Source organism: Adiantum capillus-veneris, chromosome 7 (assembly GCF_014529385.1).
Source record: "Adiantum capillus-veneris isolate H3 chromosome 7, ASM1452938v2, whole genome shotgun sequence".
Classification (NCBI taxonomy): Eukaryota; Viridiplantae; Streptophyta; class Polypodiopsida; order Polypodiales; family Pteridaceae; genus Adiantum; species Adiantum capillus-veneris.
In genome coordinates this window covers 11,981,680-11,999,179 of record NC_140937.1, presented here as the reverse complement: position 1 = coordinate 11,999,179, position 17,500 = coordinate 11,981,680, and the positions used below count along the sequence as shown (strand labels likewise).

The 17,500-nt window shown below is 44.5% G+C and overlaps 1 protein-coding gene across 1 annotated transcript in view; it reads left to right on the top strand.

Moving 5' to 3' along the window:
* The window catches only part of GATB (GLU-ADT subunit B), a 110,018-nt gene that overhangs the window by 44,220 nt on the left and 48,298 nt on the right, over window positions 1-17,500 (top strand). Inside the window, exons 3-7 of the mRNA XM_086515621.1 lie at window positions 10,745-10,954; window positions 11,157-11,297; window positions 11,381-11,584; window positions 11,681-11,878; window positions 11,960-12,028. Of these exons, the coding sequence (XP_086371747.1) occupies window positions 10,745-10,954; window positions 11,157-11,297; window positions 11,381-11,584; window positions 11,681-11,878; window positions 11,960-12,028 (822 nt within the window). The remainder of the gene's footprint in view (window positions 1-10,744; window positions 10,955-11,156; window positions 11,298-11,380; window positions 11,585-11,680; window positions 11,879-11,959; window positions 12,029-17,500) is intronic.

Here is a 17,500-nt window from a genome sequence, read left to right as displayed (position 1 = left end):
TCATGCCAGAAATCTCGTCCGATTCAAAGGGCAAGTAGCCCTACAGGTGCGGGAGCTCGAGGACTTGCTACGGATGCGACCGGCACGCGAAACGGAGCCCGAAACAGTAAATTACAGCCTGCTGTGTATTTTTTGCAGGTTTAGGGTTTTGGCCCTAAACGGACCCTAATACCCCCAGGAGGCTCGGGGACGCAAGGGGACCGCTGTACAGGTGATCTGGCGCATTTTCAGGGCTGAAAACAGAGAATTCAGCATGCTGCAGATTCTCGCCAGGTTTTGCAAAGTGCCCGTATGCGTCGGGAAAGTCAGTCAATGCGTCGGAATACTGACTGTGAAGGGTCCTAGTACAGTTATGTTGCTGAAATCAGGCCGGAATAGTTGAAATTCAGCCAAATTTGTGCGGGGCAGCTTGTAGGGATCCACAGCATTTATTCCCTCTTTTAAAGATTAAAGAAATACCGAAAGGGGCGCCTAAGTTAGGGGCCAATCTGGTGTCGGTCTTCTCATACAGGTGCATTCTAGCATCTGTATCCCATTCCCCTCTCTTGTGTCACTATAGCGCAGGTAAAATAGACGACTAATAATGGGTTAAAGCTAAATCAAGGTTTGAAGTAAAGTCTACCGCCCTTTTTGGATTGAACAGGCCGGTTTCACCAGGTCGGAACATAACCCGCTTAATAGTTTGAGAAGCCCTTGAATGATGCAAGTGCTTAAAAAACTGTTTCGAGGCACATCTCTAGTCCACAAATGCTCGATGGCGAGCACGAGTCTACCATTTAACCAATTTTCGTTTATCATTATGCTGGAAACGCACCCGAGCCTTCAATTCACTTTCCAACAACAAACGTGTGTCAGCAAGAGTTGAAGCTGTTGATACATATGTTTGGCCTCCTCAACATCGCCACGTAATTGAAACATGTATTGCTTGCCATAGTCCTGAATTACACTCTGCACGCGTACAACAAAGCGCACCCAAGCAACATCAGGATCAAGATACATTTTTGCAACCAAAGGGTGAATAACATCATAAATCATCTCGCGGAGTGCTTCATGTGGAAGATAAGCATTGTTAATGTGCAGCAGGCGTTTCTTAGAAAGAGGCTGATTAGAATGCAGTTGCCCATAGCACAACAACATCACAACGGGAGTTTGATCAGATAAAAGCAAAGAATGGCTATGCGCATTTCGCATACAAACTCACCAAATTGTTGCATGCCGAGGATGTACCACCGATCTAATCTTGCACGATATGAAGAAAAAGCATTATGTTGAAATGTGTACCCTGAAACATTGGGATGCAATAGGGTCCACAAGTCCAACATCTGTGTGCATGCAACAAGATCTGACCAAGTTTGCAATTCTATGTTCATCATGTGGGAGTTGCCTGTGGTGTTATCCGATAAAGCAGGCACATTGTTAAAATCACCACAAAGCAGGGCATTGGAAAGCCATGGATAAGAAGATATCTCACGCGACAAAGCAGCTCGTCTCTCGAGGCCGTATACGCATAGACACCACCAAATTCATAAATCTGGCCATTAATCATGCATTGGATCACCATCCAACGACCCTTTGCATCATTATACGCCAGAATTGGTTGCAACTCATGCCTAACCATAATCAAAACACCCGAAAAACCCGACAAACTTGCATATGCTATCAAATATCCTGTGAGTATACAAGAAGTATACCACATTGACCATCTTAGGACCAAATCCAAGGGCCCACATCGTGGCAGCAATGAATTCCATTGTACCGTACCGAAAGCCTTTTCAATGTCTACCTGCATCACAAGAACATCCTGCTGGGTATACTTTTGCATATTCCATTCCAATCAATACATTAGCCAGATTATCCAAAATCTGGCGATGAGGAATAAAGCCATATTGCGCGGAATGGATACCAGCCATAAGAGGTTCCTTGATACGGTTCACAATGATTTTAGCCAGGATTTTATATATAACCGGCATAAGAGTTATCGGCCGCCAATGCGAGAACTGCTCACAAAGCGCTTGTTTGGGCAATAACTTCAGCAAACCCTTTTTCCAAGACATTGGCAAACACTGTTTCGCCCATGCAATGCTCATCATGTAAAGCAAAGGTTCTTTCAGAGGCTCCTAGAAGGAGATGAAAAATTCCACAGTGAGCCCGTCCCCAGCGCGGTGAACACCATCTTCCAAGAGCAAGCAATGCTGAGTGCAATTCATTTTCTGTAAAATCCGCCTCCATGGCCAAAGCATGATGAGGCAAGACAATCGAATGCACTGTAGATAACAAAATTTTGCGTGCATTAATAATTCCAGTAGATGCTGCAGGGGGGGCGGCGAAAACATTCCTAAAATGTGACACCATGGCATCCGCAAGCTCGCGCTTTGAGGTTGTCCAGGCTCCAGGTCGGAACATAACCCGCTTAATAGTTTGAGAAGCCCTTGAATGATGCAAGTGCTTAAAAAACTGTTTCGAGGCACATCCCTAGTCCACAAATGCTCGATGGCGAGCACGAGTCTACCATTTAACCAATTTTCGTTTATCATTATGCTGCAAACGCACCCGAGCCTTCAATTCACTTTCCAACAACAAACGTGTGTCAGCAAGAGTTGAAGCTGTTGATACATATGTTTGGCCTCCTCAACATCGCCACGTAATTGAAATATGTACTGCTTGCCATAGTCCCGAATTACACTCTGCACGCGTACAACAAAGTGCACCCAAGCAACATCAGGATCAAGATACATTTCTGCAACCAAAGGGGGAATAACATCATAAATCATCTCGCGGAATGCTTCATGTGGAAGATAAGCATTGTTAATGTGCAGCAGGCGTTTCTTAGAAAGAGGCTGATTAGAATGCAGTTGCCCATAGCACAACAACATCACAACGGGAGTTTGATCATATAAAAGCAAAGAATGGTCTATGCGCATTTCGCATACAAACTCACCAAATTGTTGCATGCCGAGGATGTACCACTGATCTAATCTTGCACGATATGTAGAAAAAGCATTATGTTGAAATGTGTACCCTGAAACATTGGGATGCAATAGGGTCCACAAGTCCAACATCTGTGTGCATGCAACAAGATCTGATCAAGTTTGCAATTCTATGTTCATCATGTGGGAGTGTCCTGTGGTGTTATCCGATAAAGCAGGCACATTGTTAAAATCACCACAAAGCAGGACATTGGAAAGCCATGGATAAGAAGATATCTCACGCCACAAAGCAGCTCGTGTCTCGAGGCCGTATACGCATAGACACCACCAAATTCATAAATCTGGCCATTAATTATGCATTGGATCACCATCCAACGACCCTTTGGATCATTATACGCTAGAATTGGTTGCAACTCATGCCTAACCATAATCAAAACACCCGAAAAACCCGACAAACTAGCATATGCTATCAAATATCCTGCAAAATACGAGCATTGCCCAACATATTCATGCTGATTATGCTCTTGCAAAACCACAACGTTTGCCTTACATGTATGTACATAGTGCCATGTTAATCTCCATTTGTCAGGGTTACATAACCCACCATTATATAAAATGCATTTAACACAACTATGCGTTCAAGAGGTATGTACAGAGGCAAAGTAAGGAAGGGACTAGGTTGACGTGCCCATAAGCACATCAACATCAGCAGCCCACGACTCAACCACAGTATTCTGCATGCCTTAGACACAGACTTTCCTTTACCCTGAGGATTGGGGGAAACAACAGATTTGGCCTTGCCTTTATCGACTGATAAAGCATCAGGCAATGTAGAAGCCGCAACAGCGGCAGATCTGGGATTAGGGACATCTCTCCCAGTAGAAACCACAAGCTGCGGGACAATTGAAGGAGGGGGTTGCAAAATAGGCTCAGAGCATTTAGATTGTATATGTCCAAATTTTCCACAACAAAAACATGGATTCGCAAATTTTCCCCACTGAGCTTAAAAGGGCGTTTCCCAATGAGTGGGTCTCCCGAATTGACAGTAATACCTTCAGGAGTGGGAACATCCGTATCCCAAAGCACACAGAAGCGATTTGTATTGGTATCAAGCTTGGGAGGAAAAATGACTTTTCCCAAACGTGAGGCGAGCATAGGAAGAAAGTGGCGCCAAGTGCGTGGGAAATGGAGGATTTCCACCCATACCGGACACTTATGATGGATTAAACTTTGATAGTCCTTGGTAAGGGCCCACGACAGTACATGTGTCATTTGAGTACCGAAGAACAAAGGAGATAACTCAAGCAACATATTACGGGCATTAGTGTCTGCTAACAGAACTTCATAAACTCCTCTGGCACAAAAGTAAACACCGCAAACCACCTGGCGTTTAAGAAGGAAGTCTACCCACTGACCCACATCTTGTGCAGTCGGCATCTTGCCCAATAAGAACAAAATAACAACATTCAAAGCATATTGCGCCACTGGGTCCATCAAAGCTTGAACAGGAATGAGCACAGCATTCCGAGCACCTTAAAAATATTTTAACAAACAAGCTCGGATTTCACCCATTTCCGAAGACACAGGTGCCATCTGTTTTCTGCGTTTGTATGAGCTGATAAAGGACACATCGGAATCTGACATACACTGAGAGCAGCGTTTATGTACTGTTGACTACTGGAAGCCAAAAAAAAACACCAATTTCTGTACATTGCCACAATACTGTACCCAAAAAAAGTGTTCGTACACAAGCCTATTTACTGAAACTGAATTGTAGCTTAATTGGAGAGATAATCAGACATTGTCTGTGTTACACACGAGCACCAAACCTGAACAGAGGACCAGACGAGCTGAATGCAAATTCGCAAATCACTGGTGGTATAAGGGATATGAGCAGAAGTCCAGAGGACACAAGCGCTGGCGCCCCCCCCCCCCCCCCCCCCCCCCCCCCCCACACACACACACACACACACACACAGTTAGGTGCAGCGGAATGATTGTTTGCGCTTTGCTCAAGATGAGTGCTCCAAACTGTGCTCAAGGTTCCTTTTAGTTCTTATGGAAGGGAGAGCCTTCCGTTCGTAATGGAAAGTGCTATGATCACAAACAAAGTTAATGGACACTGTGCGTGCACGTGTATGAGACTGAGAGATAGAGAGAGAAGAGAGATACGACACCAGAGACGTTGTAAAACCCTCCTTCGAAGGCCCCACTCTCGTAGGCGAGAGTGGTCTACTTATTGATTGCACAAAGTGGTACAATGACGATGCAATGGACTGATGCAACCTGTGACTATGTCGGTGACGACGACGGTGATGATGACGACGATGTCAGGGCTGAAATCTGTGGTCTTCTAATAGCTGAATTTCTGCTAATCTTTGGGCTGTTTCGGGTGGCTGAAAATGACTGTTTTGCTGCATTTTTAATGGCTGAAAATGAAGATATCTGCAATGCTTCTAGGGCTGAATCTGCTGTCGAGTCTAATGCTGAAAAACGCTGAACATCTGCAGCAAAGAGGCTGAAAATGAAAAACGCTGGCTGACTGCTTAGCGTTAGTAAAAAACGCTGGTCCTTGAGGATTTGCTGGCGATCATGGGAACTGGAAAACGGCAGGCAGAGGTTGGTGTTGGTGAAGACCAAAACGTTGGGGCTGAAGTCTATGGCGAGGATGGAGACCAAAAACGCCAAGGGTGCTGATGGGGGTTCTTGCTGAGAAGGTGTCTGTTGAGCGTGAAGCTCCTGCTGCCTCTTCTGCCAGAAAGAGCTAACTTGGGTTTGCTTATATATTTACTTAGCAAAGTTGCCCTACCTACTTTTGTTGGAAAGTCACTTAAAAATAATAAGTGAAAAATACAAAAAATAGGCTAAATGCACTGGAAAATTCCCCTGACTGAATCTGATGGATTCTGAAGGGAATATTGATGATCATGCTGTGTGCAACCAGAGGATATGCATCTATACCAAGTGATTGGGCATGCACGGTCTACGAATAGACTCACAAAAGTGCCAGATCACTGCTAAATCTAGACTGACTGGACTGACTGAACCGTGATCATTTTGTAGCTTGTCCATGGACACGTAGGGTTGGATGTGTCACGTGACATCCCCTCCTTTTCAAAGTGAGGTACTGGTACCGAACTGTATGGAGTCGAGGGAGATGACCAATAGCATCCGGAATCCTGGAAGGGACTCTTTGCCGGCCCACTCTGATGTGTGGGTCGTGCGGTACTTGAACTTCCTAAAGGTCTGCAAAGCTTGCTTCTTTGGGCCGCGCCGAAAGCGACAAAGTCTTCTGTGGCTCCTTCGATGCTTCATCTTCGTCTAGAGTCGTGCTTCTTCCATCTTCAAGAATCTCCATGGCTGAAAGTTCCCAAAACCACTTCCAACACAAAAACATGAACATATCCATTCCACGTAAAGTGAGTGGAAAAAATCTTGTCTTCGCTAAAGACTGTGTATGCAATGTAGATGAACAGAGAGACGGAGCGACAACCCGTTCATCAAACACATGCAAACAATGAGATCGAATCTTTCTCTTATGATCTAGAGCAATCAACGGTGGCAAAACACAATGGAAATGCTCATGCTTGGTGCTCATACTTTCATATGCTCGTTCTACGAATGTGTCATGCCAAGGAAGAGACATGGAATGTAACTTCCTTACATACATACTTTTCAACTTTTCATAAATAATCCGCATACATCCGTGCTCATTCATGAGTGAAACGTGGTCAACATACAATATGTCATGCCTAAGAAAAGGGATCACATAAAGACGCTGACCAAAATACAGGAAACGATCACGAATGAAACACTTGAACAATGCGTGCGTATCAATCATGCGAACACATATACTTCTTGTGAGGGTTCTTGAGACCTAGGCTCGAGAGCCAAGATCGCCTCTTCCTGAATGACCGAATCGTCTTGTGGGGGTTCATTGGACCTCGACTCGAAAGCCAAGATCGGTTCTTTGTGATTAATCGAATCTCAACGAGGTTAGCTTGGCTAGAAAAAGCATCCACTAACACATCATCCTGGTGAACAATCACATCTTCATGCAACTCATCATGCTTGTGAGAAATCACATCGTGATCATGCAAATCATCATGCTTATCTTTGTCATCCAAATCATCATGCTTATCATTGTCAATCAAATCATCATGCTTCTCATAATCATGCAAATTCTGTGTATCATGCTGTGGAGAAAAAGAGACTGAGAGAGTCTCCTTCTCGAGAATCCTTTCAATCTTGTCCTGCATATTAGCAATGAGAGATGAGAATGAACAGTGTCCTTTCCATGAATGACAATAGGAGAATCACTGTCGGCATTGAGAGTTATAGTGTTAGCTGAAAAATTCATGAGAGCGTCATTATATTATCACGAACCCATCGAATGCCCAAAATCATATCACATCTTGAGAGAGGAGAAACAACAAATCATCTAGTGAAGGCAGCTTGTTGAATTCCAAAAAACACATCAAGGCACTCCTCCGTGAGGAGAGCGTCCATACCGGGAACAAAGCCAGAGACCTCGATAGGAGATCTCGGACTAACTTCGAGGCGGGCTCTCTCAACAAGAGAGGAACTGATCACATCATGCATACTACTTGGGTCAAACAATATGACAAAACGGTGCCCCGACGTACGACCATAACATTTAATGAGAGAATCATCAATGGGAGGGTCGGGAGAAACGTGGGGCACACTCGTGTTATCATTGATTGCATTGACAAAGGAAGTGGGTTTTGTGGGTTCTTTAGATTCATTCGTTTCAAGCTTAGGACATGTTTTTTTTATGTGACCCTTAATGTGACAATGAAAACAACGACCTTCCTTAGAATAAGTGCTTTGCTCTTATGACGTGATGTATCCTCCTACAATTCCTTGTGCTACCTTTTCATCTGGAGTAAGCTTAGGTTTAGCAATTGTGTTAGCCTTACCCTTAGATTCATTGGAAGAATTCTTTTCTGAGAGACTGTTGGAAGATTGGTTAGAAGAGTTACCATTTTTACCGTTCTTATTGTTCTTACCGTTCTGAGGGTTCTGAGAAGTCTGCGAGGTACTTGTGGAAGTCTTGTTCTTCTTAGGCTTTCCCTTGTTGTGCTTCATCTCCTGTGCGAGAGCAATCGCTACCGCCTTGTTGAGATCGATTGGATCGAGCACCTCGACATCGTACTTGATATACTCGTCCAATCCAAAGAGAAAAGCCTCTTTGCGCTCATCATCCGATTTTCGTAATTGAGTACCTAGCTGCAAAACACGATTAGAAAAACACATAACCGGCATACCATTTTGCTTGAGAGAGCGCCAATCGTCCTTCAATCGTGCAAGGTACTGAGGTGGCATAAACCGCGCCTTGAGCTTGTCTTGTAAATCAGCCCAATTGAAGGAAAGGGGCGTGGCTTCCTCTAGGTGCGCGGCTAGCTATGCGTTTTGCCATGCGTGGTACCAATTGATGGCATCACCGGCAAGGTACATAGCTGCTGTCAAAACTTTGCTATTTTCTGTCTTCTTAGTTGTCGCAAAATAAGCACTAAATTGATGCAACCAAGAATGAATAACCGTAGCATCCATCTTACCATCATACTTATTGAAAGTAAACTTCTCTGTGACTGGATGGTTGGAACCCGCGTCGTGGCTTGCGCCACTTGAGGAACTCCCACGATCTTTGGGTGGTTCGGTCTTCGAGGCTAGCACTTGTTGAAGCAACTCTTGAGTGCGTAGCGCTCTTTGAGCTTCGCTCGGTCTCCAAAGCCAATCTTTGAGCTGCACGCTCGGTCTCCAAGGCCGCGCTTCTTGCCACCTCTTCCGCCTTTCTTTGTTGTTTTCGTTCTTTGCGTGCGTCGTGCTCGCGTTCTAAAGCAAGGCGATTGTCTTCTTGTTGTGCGGCAAGTCTTGCGTCTCTTTCGTCGCGCTCACAGTCCTTAGCAAGGCGATTTGCTTCTTGTTTGTCCATCATGGCCATCATCTGCTTGACCATCATCTCCATAGGAGTTAGTACAATGCTTGGCGTAGATGGCGAAGGGGGAGGGTCGAAAAAGTCGCTTGGTGGGGAAAATCCTTCGTCGCCTCTCTCATGCTCATCACCTGTATGCGAAGTATCCATTCCGCTTCGGGTGACGACCATGCACTATGATCTTTGGTTCTTAAGTTCAGGAGGAACTTGGGTTCTTGAGGTCTTGGGCTCTTGGGTTCTTGAGGATCTTGAGGTTCTTGAGGTTTTCTTTCGCTTGCAAATCGCGTTTGAGAAGGATCTTCTCTTCACCCGAGTTCTACTCTTTTCGGCGGGCGCACCCCTTGGTGGCCTTGAGCTCACACCAAGGTTGCTTTTTCCCACCTCACGTCGATTGGCTGGCCGCTAAGTGCACGGTCCGCTCTCAATGAGTGAAAAGAGACACAAGGGGAGGCTGGACAAGCCCTTCTTTCTTGGGATTCCTGTCACTCTTCAACAAAACACGATTAGGAATCGACACGCCCAAGCGAACTTGAGTTCGTGTGACCTCAACAAGCAAAAAAATTCTTGTGGTTCTTTCCTTGAGTGATACAGAACACTGCCAAAGCTCTGATACCAATGTTAGGTGCAGCGGAATGATTGTTTGCGCTTTGCTCAAGATGAGTGCTCCGAACTGTGCTCAAGGTTCCTTTTAGTTCTTATCAAAGGGAGAGCCTTCCGTTCGTAATGGAAAGTGCTATGATCACAAACAAAGTTAATGGACACTGTGTGTGCACGTGTATGAGACTGAGAGATAGAGAGAGAAGAGAGATACGACACCAGAGACATAAAACCCTCCTCCGAAGGCCCCACTCTTGTCGGCAAGAGTGGTCTACTAATTGATTGCACAAAGTGGTACAATGACGATGCAATGGACTGATGCAACCTGTGACTATGTCGGTGACGACGATGGTGATGACAACGACGACTTTAGGGCTGAAATCTGTGGTCTTCTAACAGCTGAATTTCTGCTAATCTTTGGGCTGTTTCGGGTGGCTGAAAATGACTGTTTTGCTGCGTTTTTAATGGCTGAAAATGAAGATATCTGCAATGCTTCTAGGGTTGAATCTGCTGTCGAGTCTAATGCTGAAAAACTCTGAACATCTGCAGCAAAGGGGCTGAAAATGAAAAACGCTGGCTGACTGCTTAGCGTTAGTAAAAAACGCTGGTCCTTGAGGATTTGTTGGCGATCATGGGAACTGGAAAACGGCAGGCAGAGGTTGGTGTTGGTGAAGACCAAAACGCTGGGGCTGAAGTCTATGGCGAGGATGGAGACAAAAACGCCAAGGGTGCTGATGGGGGTTCCTGCTGAGAAGGTGCCTGTTGAGCGGGAAGCTCCTGCTGCCTCTTCTGCCAGAAAGTGCTAACTTGGGTTTGCTTATATATTTACTTAGCAAAGTTGCCCTACCTACTTTTGTTGGAAAGTCACTTAAAAATAATAAGTGAAAAATACAAAAAATAGGGAAAATAGGCTAAATGCACTGGAAAATTCCCCTGACTGAATCTGATGGATTCTGAAGGGAATATTGATGATCATGCTGTGTGCAACCAGAGGATATGCATCTATACCAAGTGATTGGGCATGCACGGTCTACGAATAGACTCACAAAAGTGCCAGATCACTGCTAAATCTAGATTGACTGAACTGACTGAACCCTGATCATGTTGTAGCTTGTCCACGGACACATAGGGTTGGATGTGTCACGTGACACACACACACACACACACACACACACACACACAGAGAGAGAGAGAGAGAGAGAGAGAGAGAGAGAGAGAGAGAGAGAGAGAGAGAGAGAGAGAGAGAATCAGCAATGTTACCCAGGTGGATTTGAATAGAGCAGGAGTTCCTTTGCTTGAAGTGGTCTCTGAGCCAGATATGCGCAGTGGTTTGGAAGCAGCTGAATATGCAGCTGAGTTACAGAGGCTGGTGCGTTATGTTGGGATCAGTAATGGCAATATGCAGGAGGGATCTATGCGATGCGATGTGAACATCTCTGTTAGGAAGAAGGGTGATGAAAAGTTTGGGACAAAGGTGGGTGTTCACAGATTTTTGCAAGTGACATTCAGCTTTTTTGAGTTTACATGGGCAGCTTGATTCCTATGGTTTGATGCTGTTAATCTACCAGCAGTGGCATAAATCTAGATACTCTTCTACAGCTTCATATATAAATTGTGTTAATTTGATTTGCTTTTCATCTTTCAAGCCAATTACTGAGTCTTTCTGATAATGGCAGGTTGAAATAAAAAATATGAATTCTTTTTCAGCAATGCAGCGTGCAATAGAGTTCGAGATATCAAGACAGGTCTCATTACATGGAGAAGGGCAACCTGCAAAAATTGTTCAGGAGACACGGCTATGGGAAGAAGGATCACAAGTATGCAGTTTTGTAAAGCCTAGCAGTTTGAGATAGTGCTGAGCTAACCATCTTAAAATGACTGCTTTCTTGATGGTGCACAGCGCACTATCACCATGCGGCTCAAAGAAGGTCTAGCAGATTATCGATACTTTCCAGAGCCAGATCTTCCCGAGGTAGTTCTAGAGCAATCATTTGTGGATGAAGTACGTGCAAACCTGCCAGAACTTCCTGAACAAAAAAGGAGGCGGTATGAAGGCATGGGTTTAAGCATGCAAGATGTGCTCGTTTTGGCCAATGACTATGATGTATGTGCCTACTAGGACAAATGCACTGCCACTTTTTACAGTGTAGCATTACAAATCTCAGGAGACATTGTTAATTTATTTGCCTATCTTTTGCAGGTATCCAACTTTTTTGATATGGTCTTGGTAGCTGGAGGCGATGTAAAGTTGGCTGCAAACTGGATTATGGGTGACGTTGCTGCCTTCCTAAAAAATGAGAAGCTGACGATTAAAGATGTGAAATTGAGCCCAGGAGCCTTAGCTGAGTTGATCTCTTTGATTCAAGATGGAACCATCAGTGGAAAAATCGGCAAAGAGGTACTGTTAGCATTTAAAGCTGTTGTTTAGGAAGCATTTTGTTGAAGGCTGTTTACAGTCAGTTGAGCATCTTGTTATCAGGTGTTGGTAAGTCTGTTACAAGATGGAGGAACTGCTAAGAATATCGTTGAGGCGAAAGGGCTGCTTCAGGTAGCTATCTTAAAAATGATCCTAGTTATGTATGACTCAGATTCTATATGATTGTCTAGGTGCATGTGTGCATGCGATTGTGAAACTAGGGGACACCATCTTTCTTGGCCATTTTCTTGGATCTGAGACAGTCCAGCACTTTTCTACCTCAAAAGTTTTCTGCCTCCGCATGTATGAAGTTTGCAGCACATTATTAGTATTATTTTTGCATGTTATATATGGGCGACCACACTGCTGCCATTTATTTGTGAGGCTTACCATCTTGTCAATCCATGCAACTACTTGACAATTATGGTGGCCCTACAAATCAGTAATGATAGTAAAATGTAGAGCTTGGATTAGGCCAGTTTTCTTCTGGCACACTCCACTGAATATCATAATCCAAAGGGTGGAAACACAAACAGAGATTTTTTGTTGCGTTCTGGACTAAATGGTGACTCACATGACAAGATTTTGCAGAAATTGTGCCATCAAAGAGTGACAAGGGAATTGTTGTTCCATTTAATGGTGATGGTCGTATGTGATGCACAGAAGAAACATGTAATAAACTTGCCAGCACCTTTGTTGTCAACAGAACGTGGAATGATTGAACAAGGAAGACAACAGAACTTAGAATGGTTGAACAAGAAAGAAAGAAAGAAAGAATGATAGAAAAGAAACCAGTGATTGGAAAAATCAACAATGCTATGGAAATATGCAACACTTCAATAATCTTATCTCACCATTTGTGATAAATTAGAGTGAACAAGAGAGTGAAGGGGGAGAGAGAAGATGGGAGGGTCTTGCACAAGGGACTTGGTGGCTCCTGATGGTTGTATCTGTATTGATCAAGTTTGTAGGTACGACTTTGTAGTGTATGTGTTCCTCCAGGGAAAGTGTTCTCCTCGCTGACTCTACTAACCTCTTGCGAGCTGGTGTGTGCAGAATGAGACCCTATGGGAGGCTTTTATAGAGTGCGACAAACAAGATGCTTTTAGAGCCCTAAAGTTAGCATACAAAAAGCATTGATTTTATTAACGTGTTTGAAAGGCCAAACTCAGCCTATGAGACAAATTAATGTACATGTGTGGTATATCCTCTGTCATCCCAGAGGGAAAACCCAACTGAAAATGAAAGACTACAACTAACTCTTAAGCTGGTGCTCAGACTCAAATCTGAAGTTACAATGAGTGGGAAGTGGGTACTTTTTGCGAGGACCGTAATGAATGGAGGATGGAGCTCTACTGCTAGGGGCTCGTAATGCAAGCCTATATGCATAAGGTATACAAGTATGATATGCAATCTAGCTAGCTCCATCTTGTTCTAAACGGGGGGTGTAGTATGGTGTACATCCGTGAACAGGGTGTCAGCAGCTCCTGAAAGAATATGCCTCGATTTGATCTGAGCTGGACCAGTCACTTTGCAGCATAGTTACCCGGAACGCGGAACGGGAACGGCAACGGGATCCCCGCGGAACGGGGGAACGGCTAGGGGTCCGGAACGGGAACGTCGCGGAACGGGAGGTATAAAAAACACCCAAATAGTGCAATTTTTAGCTCCTTGTGTTTAAATACAAGGAGTATTAGAGTGCTTTGACTCTAGTACTCACAAAAAACTCGTTTTGAAGACCATTCAACCTTGCTATGACTAGATGAAGAGAGAGAGAGAGAGAGAGAGAGAGAGAGAGAGAGAGATTTGAGAGGGTGGGAGGGACAGGAAGAGAGCTTGAAGGTTTGAAGCCTTGAGCCTTGAGAGAGTGAGTCTTGAGAGGGAGAGATCTTGAGAGTGAGAGGGAGAGAGCTTGAGCCTTGAGGATTAGCTTGTGAAGAGAAAGGGGAAGGGGGGTGCATTTTATGAGTCCTTGAGGCCTTGCACACTTTCAAAAGAAGCCCAAACATTTACTTTAATTTTTTCAATTTTTGCCAAATTTATTTGTAGCCGTTGGCCGTTCCAAGGGCATTCCGGAACGGTGCGGGGGCGTTTCAGAACGTTCCGGAACGGCCGTTCCAGTTTGCATTAGCCACCCGGAATGTCAGACATTCCGGGACGTTCCGGAACGTTCGGGAAGGGAACTGCCCCCCGGAACGCCGGAACGGGGGCTAGGGGGCGTTCCCCGGTAACTATGCTTTGCAGTCTCTTGGTGGGATTGGTCTTTGGTCTCTGATCTCTTGCTCATAGAGACGGGGAGTCCGAAAACCCTTGACCTCCTGCAAGAGTGACTATAGCCTGGCTCCTGCCTTGCCTTGAGGTGTGAACAGCCATGACCTTGGTTGTCCCAAGGTTCATTGTTACAGGCTTGGACACTCCAAGCGAGAAATCAATAGCAACACAAGACTAGAAATTGCAAAATCACTGAACTTGAAAAAAGAGAGAGAGAGAGAGAGAGAGAGAGAGAGAGAGAGAGAGAGAGAGAGAGAGAGAGAGAGAGAGAGAGAGTGTCACGGCGGAGTTCCGAGGCAAGACGCACTGGCCCCAAAGAGTGGTGCCCCTTCCAATAATTTCTTTACTATTATGCTCGCAAAGTACAACTCCGAGGGTCCAACTCTCTCCAAGACTTTGCGTCCAAATGCTCTCAAAGAGTGACCCTAGGGGCACTTTTAAACTTACATGGGGTGCCCAAAAGCATTAGGTCTAAAAGTGCTTAAGCCCAAAAGCTTAGCTCTCAAAAGCTGGCGCGTAAAAGCTACCCAAAACAGCTTGTGCAAATCGTGGAGATTCGTACAGTAGTGCCACCTGGCAGCCAGCGTGATTTACGGAAATCAGCCTCAGAGTTTAAGCTTTCGATTTTTAGGTTTTAGCCCCCTCCGCCAGTGCTCATAGGTTCTTTTAAGTTGGTAGGGGTTAGGTACCCGTTTTAGGCCTCTGGCCTAAAATCTTTAGGGTTTAGAACTTCTTTAGTTCTTTTGGGGTTCAATTTCTCTCGTCTACTTGGCCATTTCTCTTCTAGTTGGGCACGCCACGTCATCACTTTGTGACATTCCCCCCTCTTGAAAGAATTGTAATTGCCCTCGAGTATGCTCGCAAAAAAAGCCAAAGGACGCTGACTCTATGTACTCATGCACCAGTCTCCACCATCCAACACTTCTACAAAGACATCAGTCACTGATCGATCACATTTCTGTCGAGGGTCTCAAATACAAGCATGATCATTGTAACCATTTAGCAATCACATGGAGACCTGTTAGAGTTCAGGCATCTGTCTGGATCGTCCAGTTGGTCCCAGTTTCTCCCAGGGACAGGTGTTACGGAGTGAGTTGTTTTGTGGCTATGCCTGGCCAGTGTGAGGTAGGTTTCTTATGCTGGGTTGTGTTTAGCCATGTTTAGCCTTAGGTTTTGGCTTGGTTCCACAGCAAAATACAGGTTTTGCAAATGATGTATTAAGGTGTGGGAATACTTTTACTAAGTCCCCGCTACCCGAAAACCTTGAAATTGCCGAAAAACAACCCCTAAAACAGGTGTTTTAAGCAAATTTCAGATTGACGCAGGTTCTTGCAAGTGTTTTTATGGTGCGATTACATTGGGGAAAGTGCAAATAGATGCAATCCACGCACATTTGACAAATTTTGTCGATGTACGTCCATCTGTGGCTCAATTTCATGCAATTTTGATGCTACAAATTGGGGCTTTTGCGCTTACATGCTTCTAAAGGCTGTGTATTAGCCTTATGTATGTCTTCTGAGGTTAAAAACAACTAAATTTGTTGTTTTTGAGCACAAATTCGCTCATTGAAATTTCCTGCGCATAAATTTCAGAAATTGAATTTTGTGCCCAAATCGACCTATTTTGCCCTAAATTGCTCCTGTGACCATTTGGAGATGTAGTGCACATCTCTCTGAGGCTATACTCCGATTTTTGCGCATTTTGCCCAAAAATTCAACGTATTATCTCTCTTATTTCGTGCAACTATGGCCTCATCTTCTTCGGATGTGAAGAACCTCTTCGAGATTAGGAGGTTCGATGGAACAGGTTTTGATCTTTGGAAAGATAGGATTCAGGGAATCCTATTCTTAAGGATTACGAAGGGGCACTTAAACAGGTGAAGCCACAGAATATGACAGATGAAGCATGGGTTAGCATGAACAGGAAAGCCGTTACATACATTAAAATTAGCCATGACAGATGAGACCGTCATTGATGTGAAAGGTCTCACGATTGCTTTTGATGTATGGGAGAAGTTAAAGGGAATGTATGAAAATACAACGCCTGTCAACCAGGTGCACTTGATGCGAAAACTTGTTGGCATGCAACTAGATGAGTCCAAGAGCGCGGCAGAGCACTTGTCATTGTTCGTAGGTACTTTGTCGCAGTTACAGGATTCTGGCTTGCCCCCTTTTGATGATAAGCTGAAAGCTATCTTCTTGCTTATGACCTTACTTGAGTCATGGGAAACTTTGGTGGTTTCGTTGTCCAATAACCCCAATTTGACCTTTGATGGTGTTAGGGGTTCTATTTGAATGAAGAAATCAGGAGGAAAGCAAGTGGAGAGGGAGGCAACTCTGCCAACATGGTTAGAGGCAGGACAGAAAAGAAGAATGCTTATGCACAAAGGAGTAAGAGTAAGAGTAAAGAAAGGGGAAATGCAAGCAAAGGCAAGGGTGATGTGACTTGCTATCAATGTGGCAGGAAAGGTCACAAGAAACCCGATTGCAGGTACTATAAAGCTGAGTTAGAAAGGAAAAAGAATGGCGGAGACAAAAAGAAAGAGAAGAAGGAAGTCAAGGCAGATGCACAGGATAGCTCAAAGGACAAAGAGAAGGCCAATGTGGCTTCTAGTGTCGTGATTTAGGAGCTGTCAGATGTAGAGGACATCTTGTGTGCCACTTTGTCAGATGATGATGCTTATGACTTTGAAGCCTCTCTAAATGTTCATTCACAGGACATGCAGATCACCAAAAGCAACCTTATTGATGCTTTGTTGACTTTCAATGATGCATTGTCCCAGACTTGGATTGTTGATTCCGGTGCTTCATTTCATGTGACTCCTATCAAGGAGTGTTTCTCTACTTTTGATGTAGGCAAGCGTGGCCACGTATACCTTGGAAACAATCATGCATGTTCCATTGAGGGTATTGGCACTGTGCATCTCTCCATAGATGGCACAAATGAGCTTGTCTTGCATGATGTTAGATATGTGCCGGGAATCAAGAAGAGTCTACTTTTTGTTGGTCAGATGGATATGCATGGTTACAGCATCTTGTTTGAGAGAGGATCATGGAAAATGACCAAAGGCTCAAGCCTGATTGTAAAGGGCACAAAGAAAGGGACACTTTACTGCATGCATGGAAAGGCCATGTTGGGCAAGTTTATTGCATTGGCTGAAATTAACTCTCACATGGAGTTGTGGCATAAGAGGCTTGGCCGTATGAGCGAAAAGGGCCTTTCTAAGCTTTGTACTTTGAAAAAGCTTGATGCTAAAGGCACAAAGCTTGATTTTTGTAATGAATGTCAATATGGCAAGCTAGTAAAGCGTTCTTATTACTCTGGTGCCTCTCG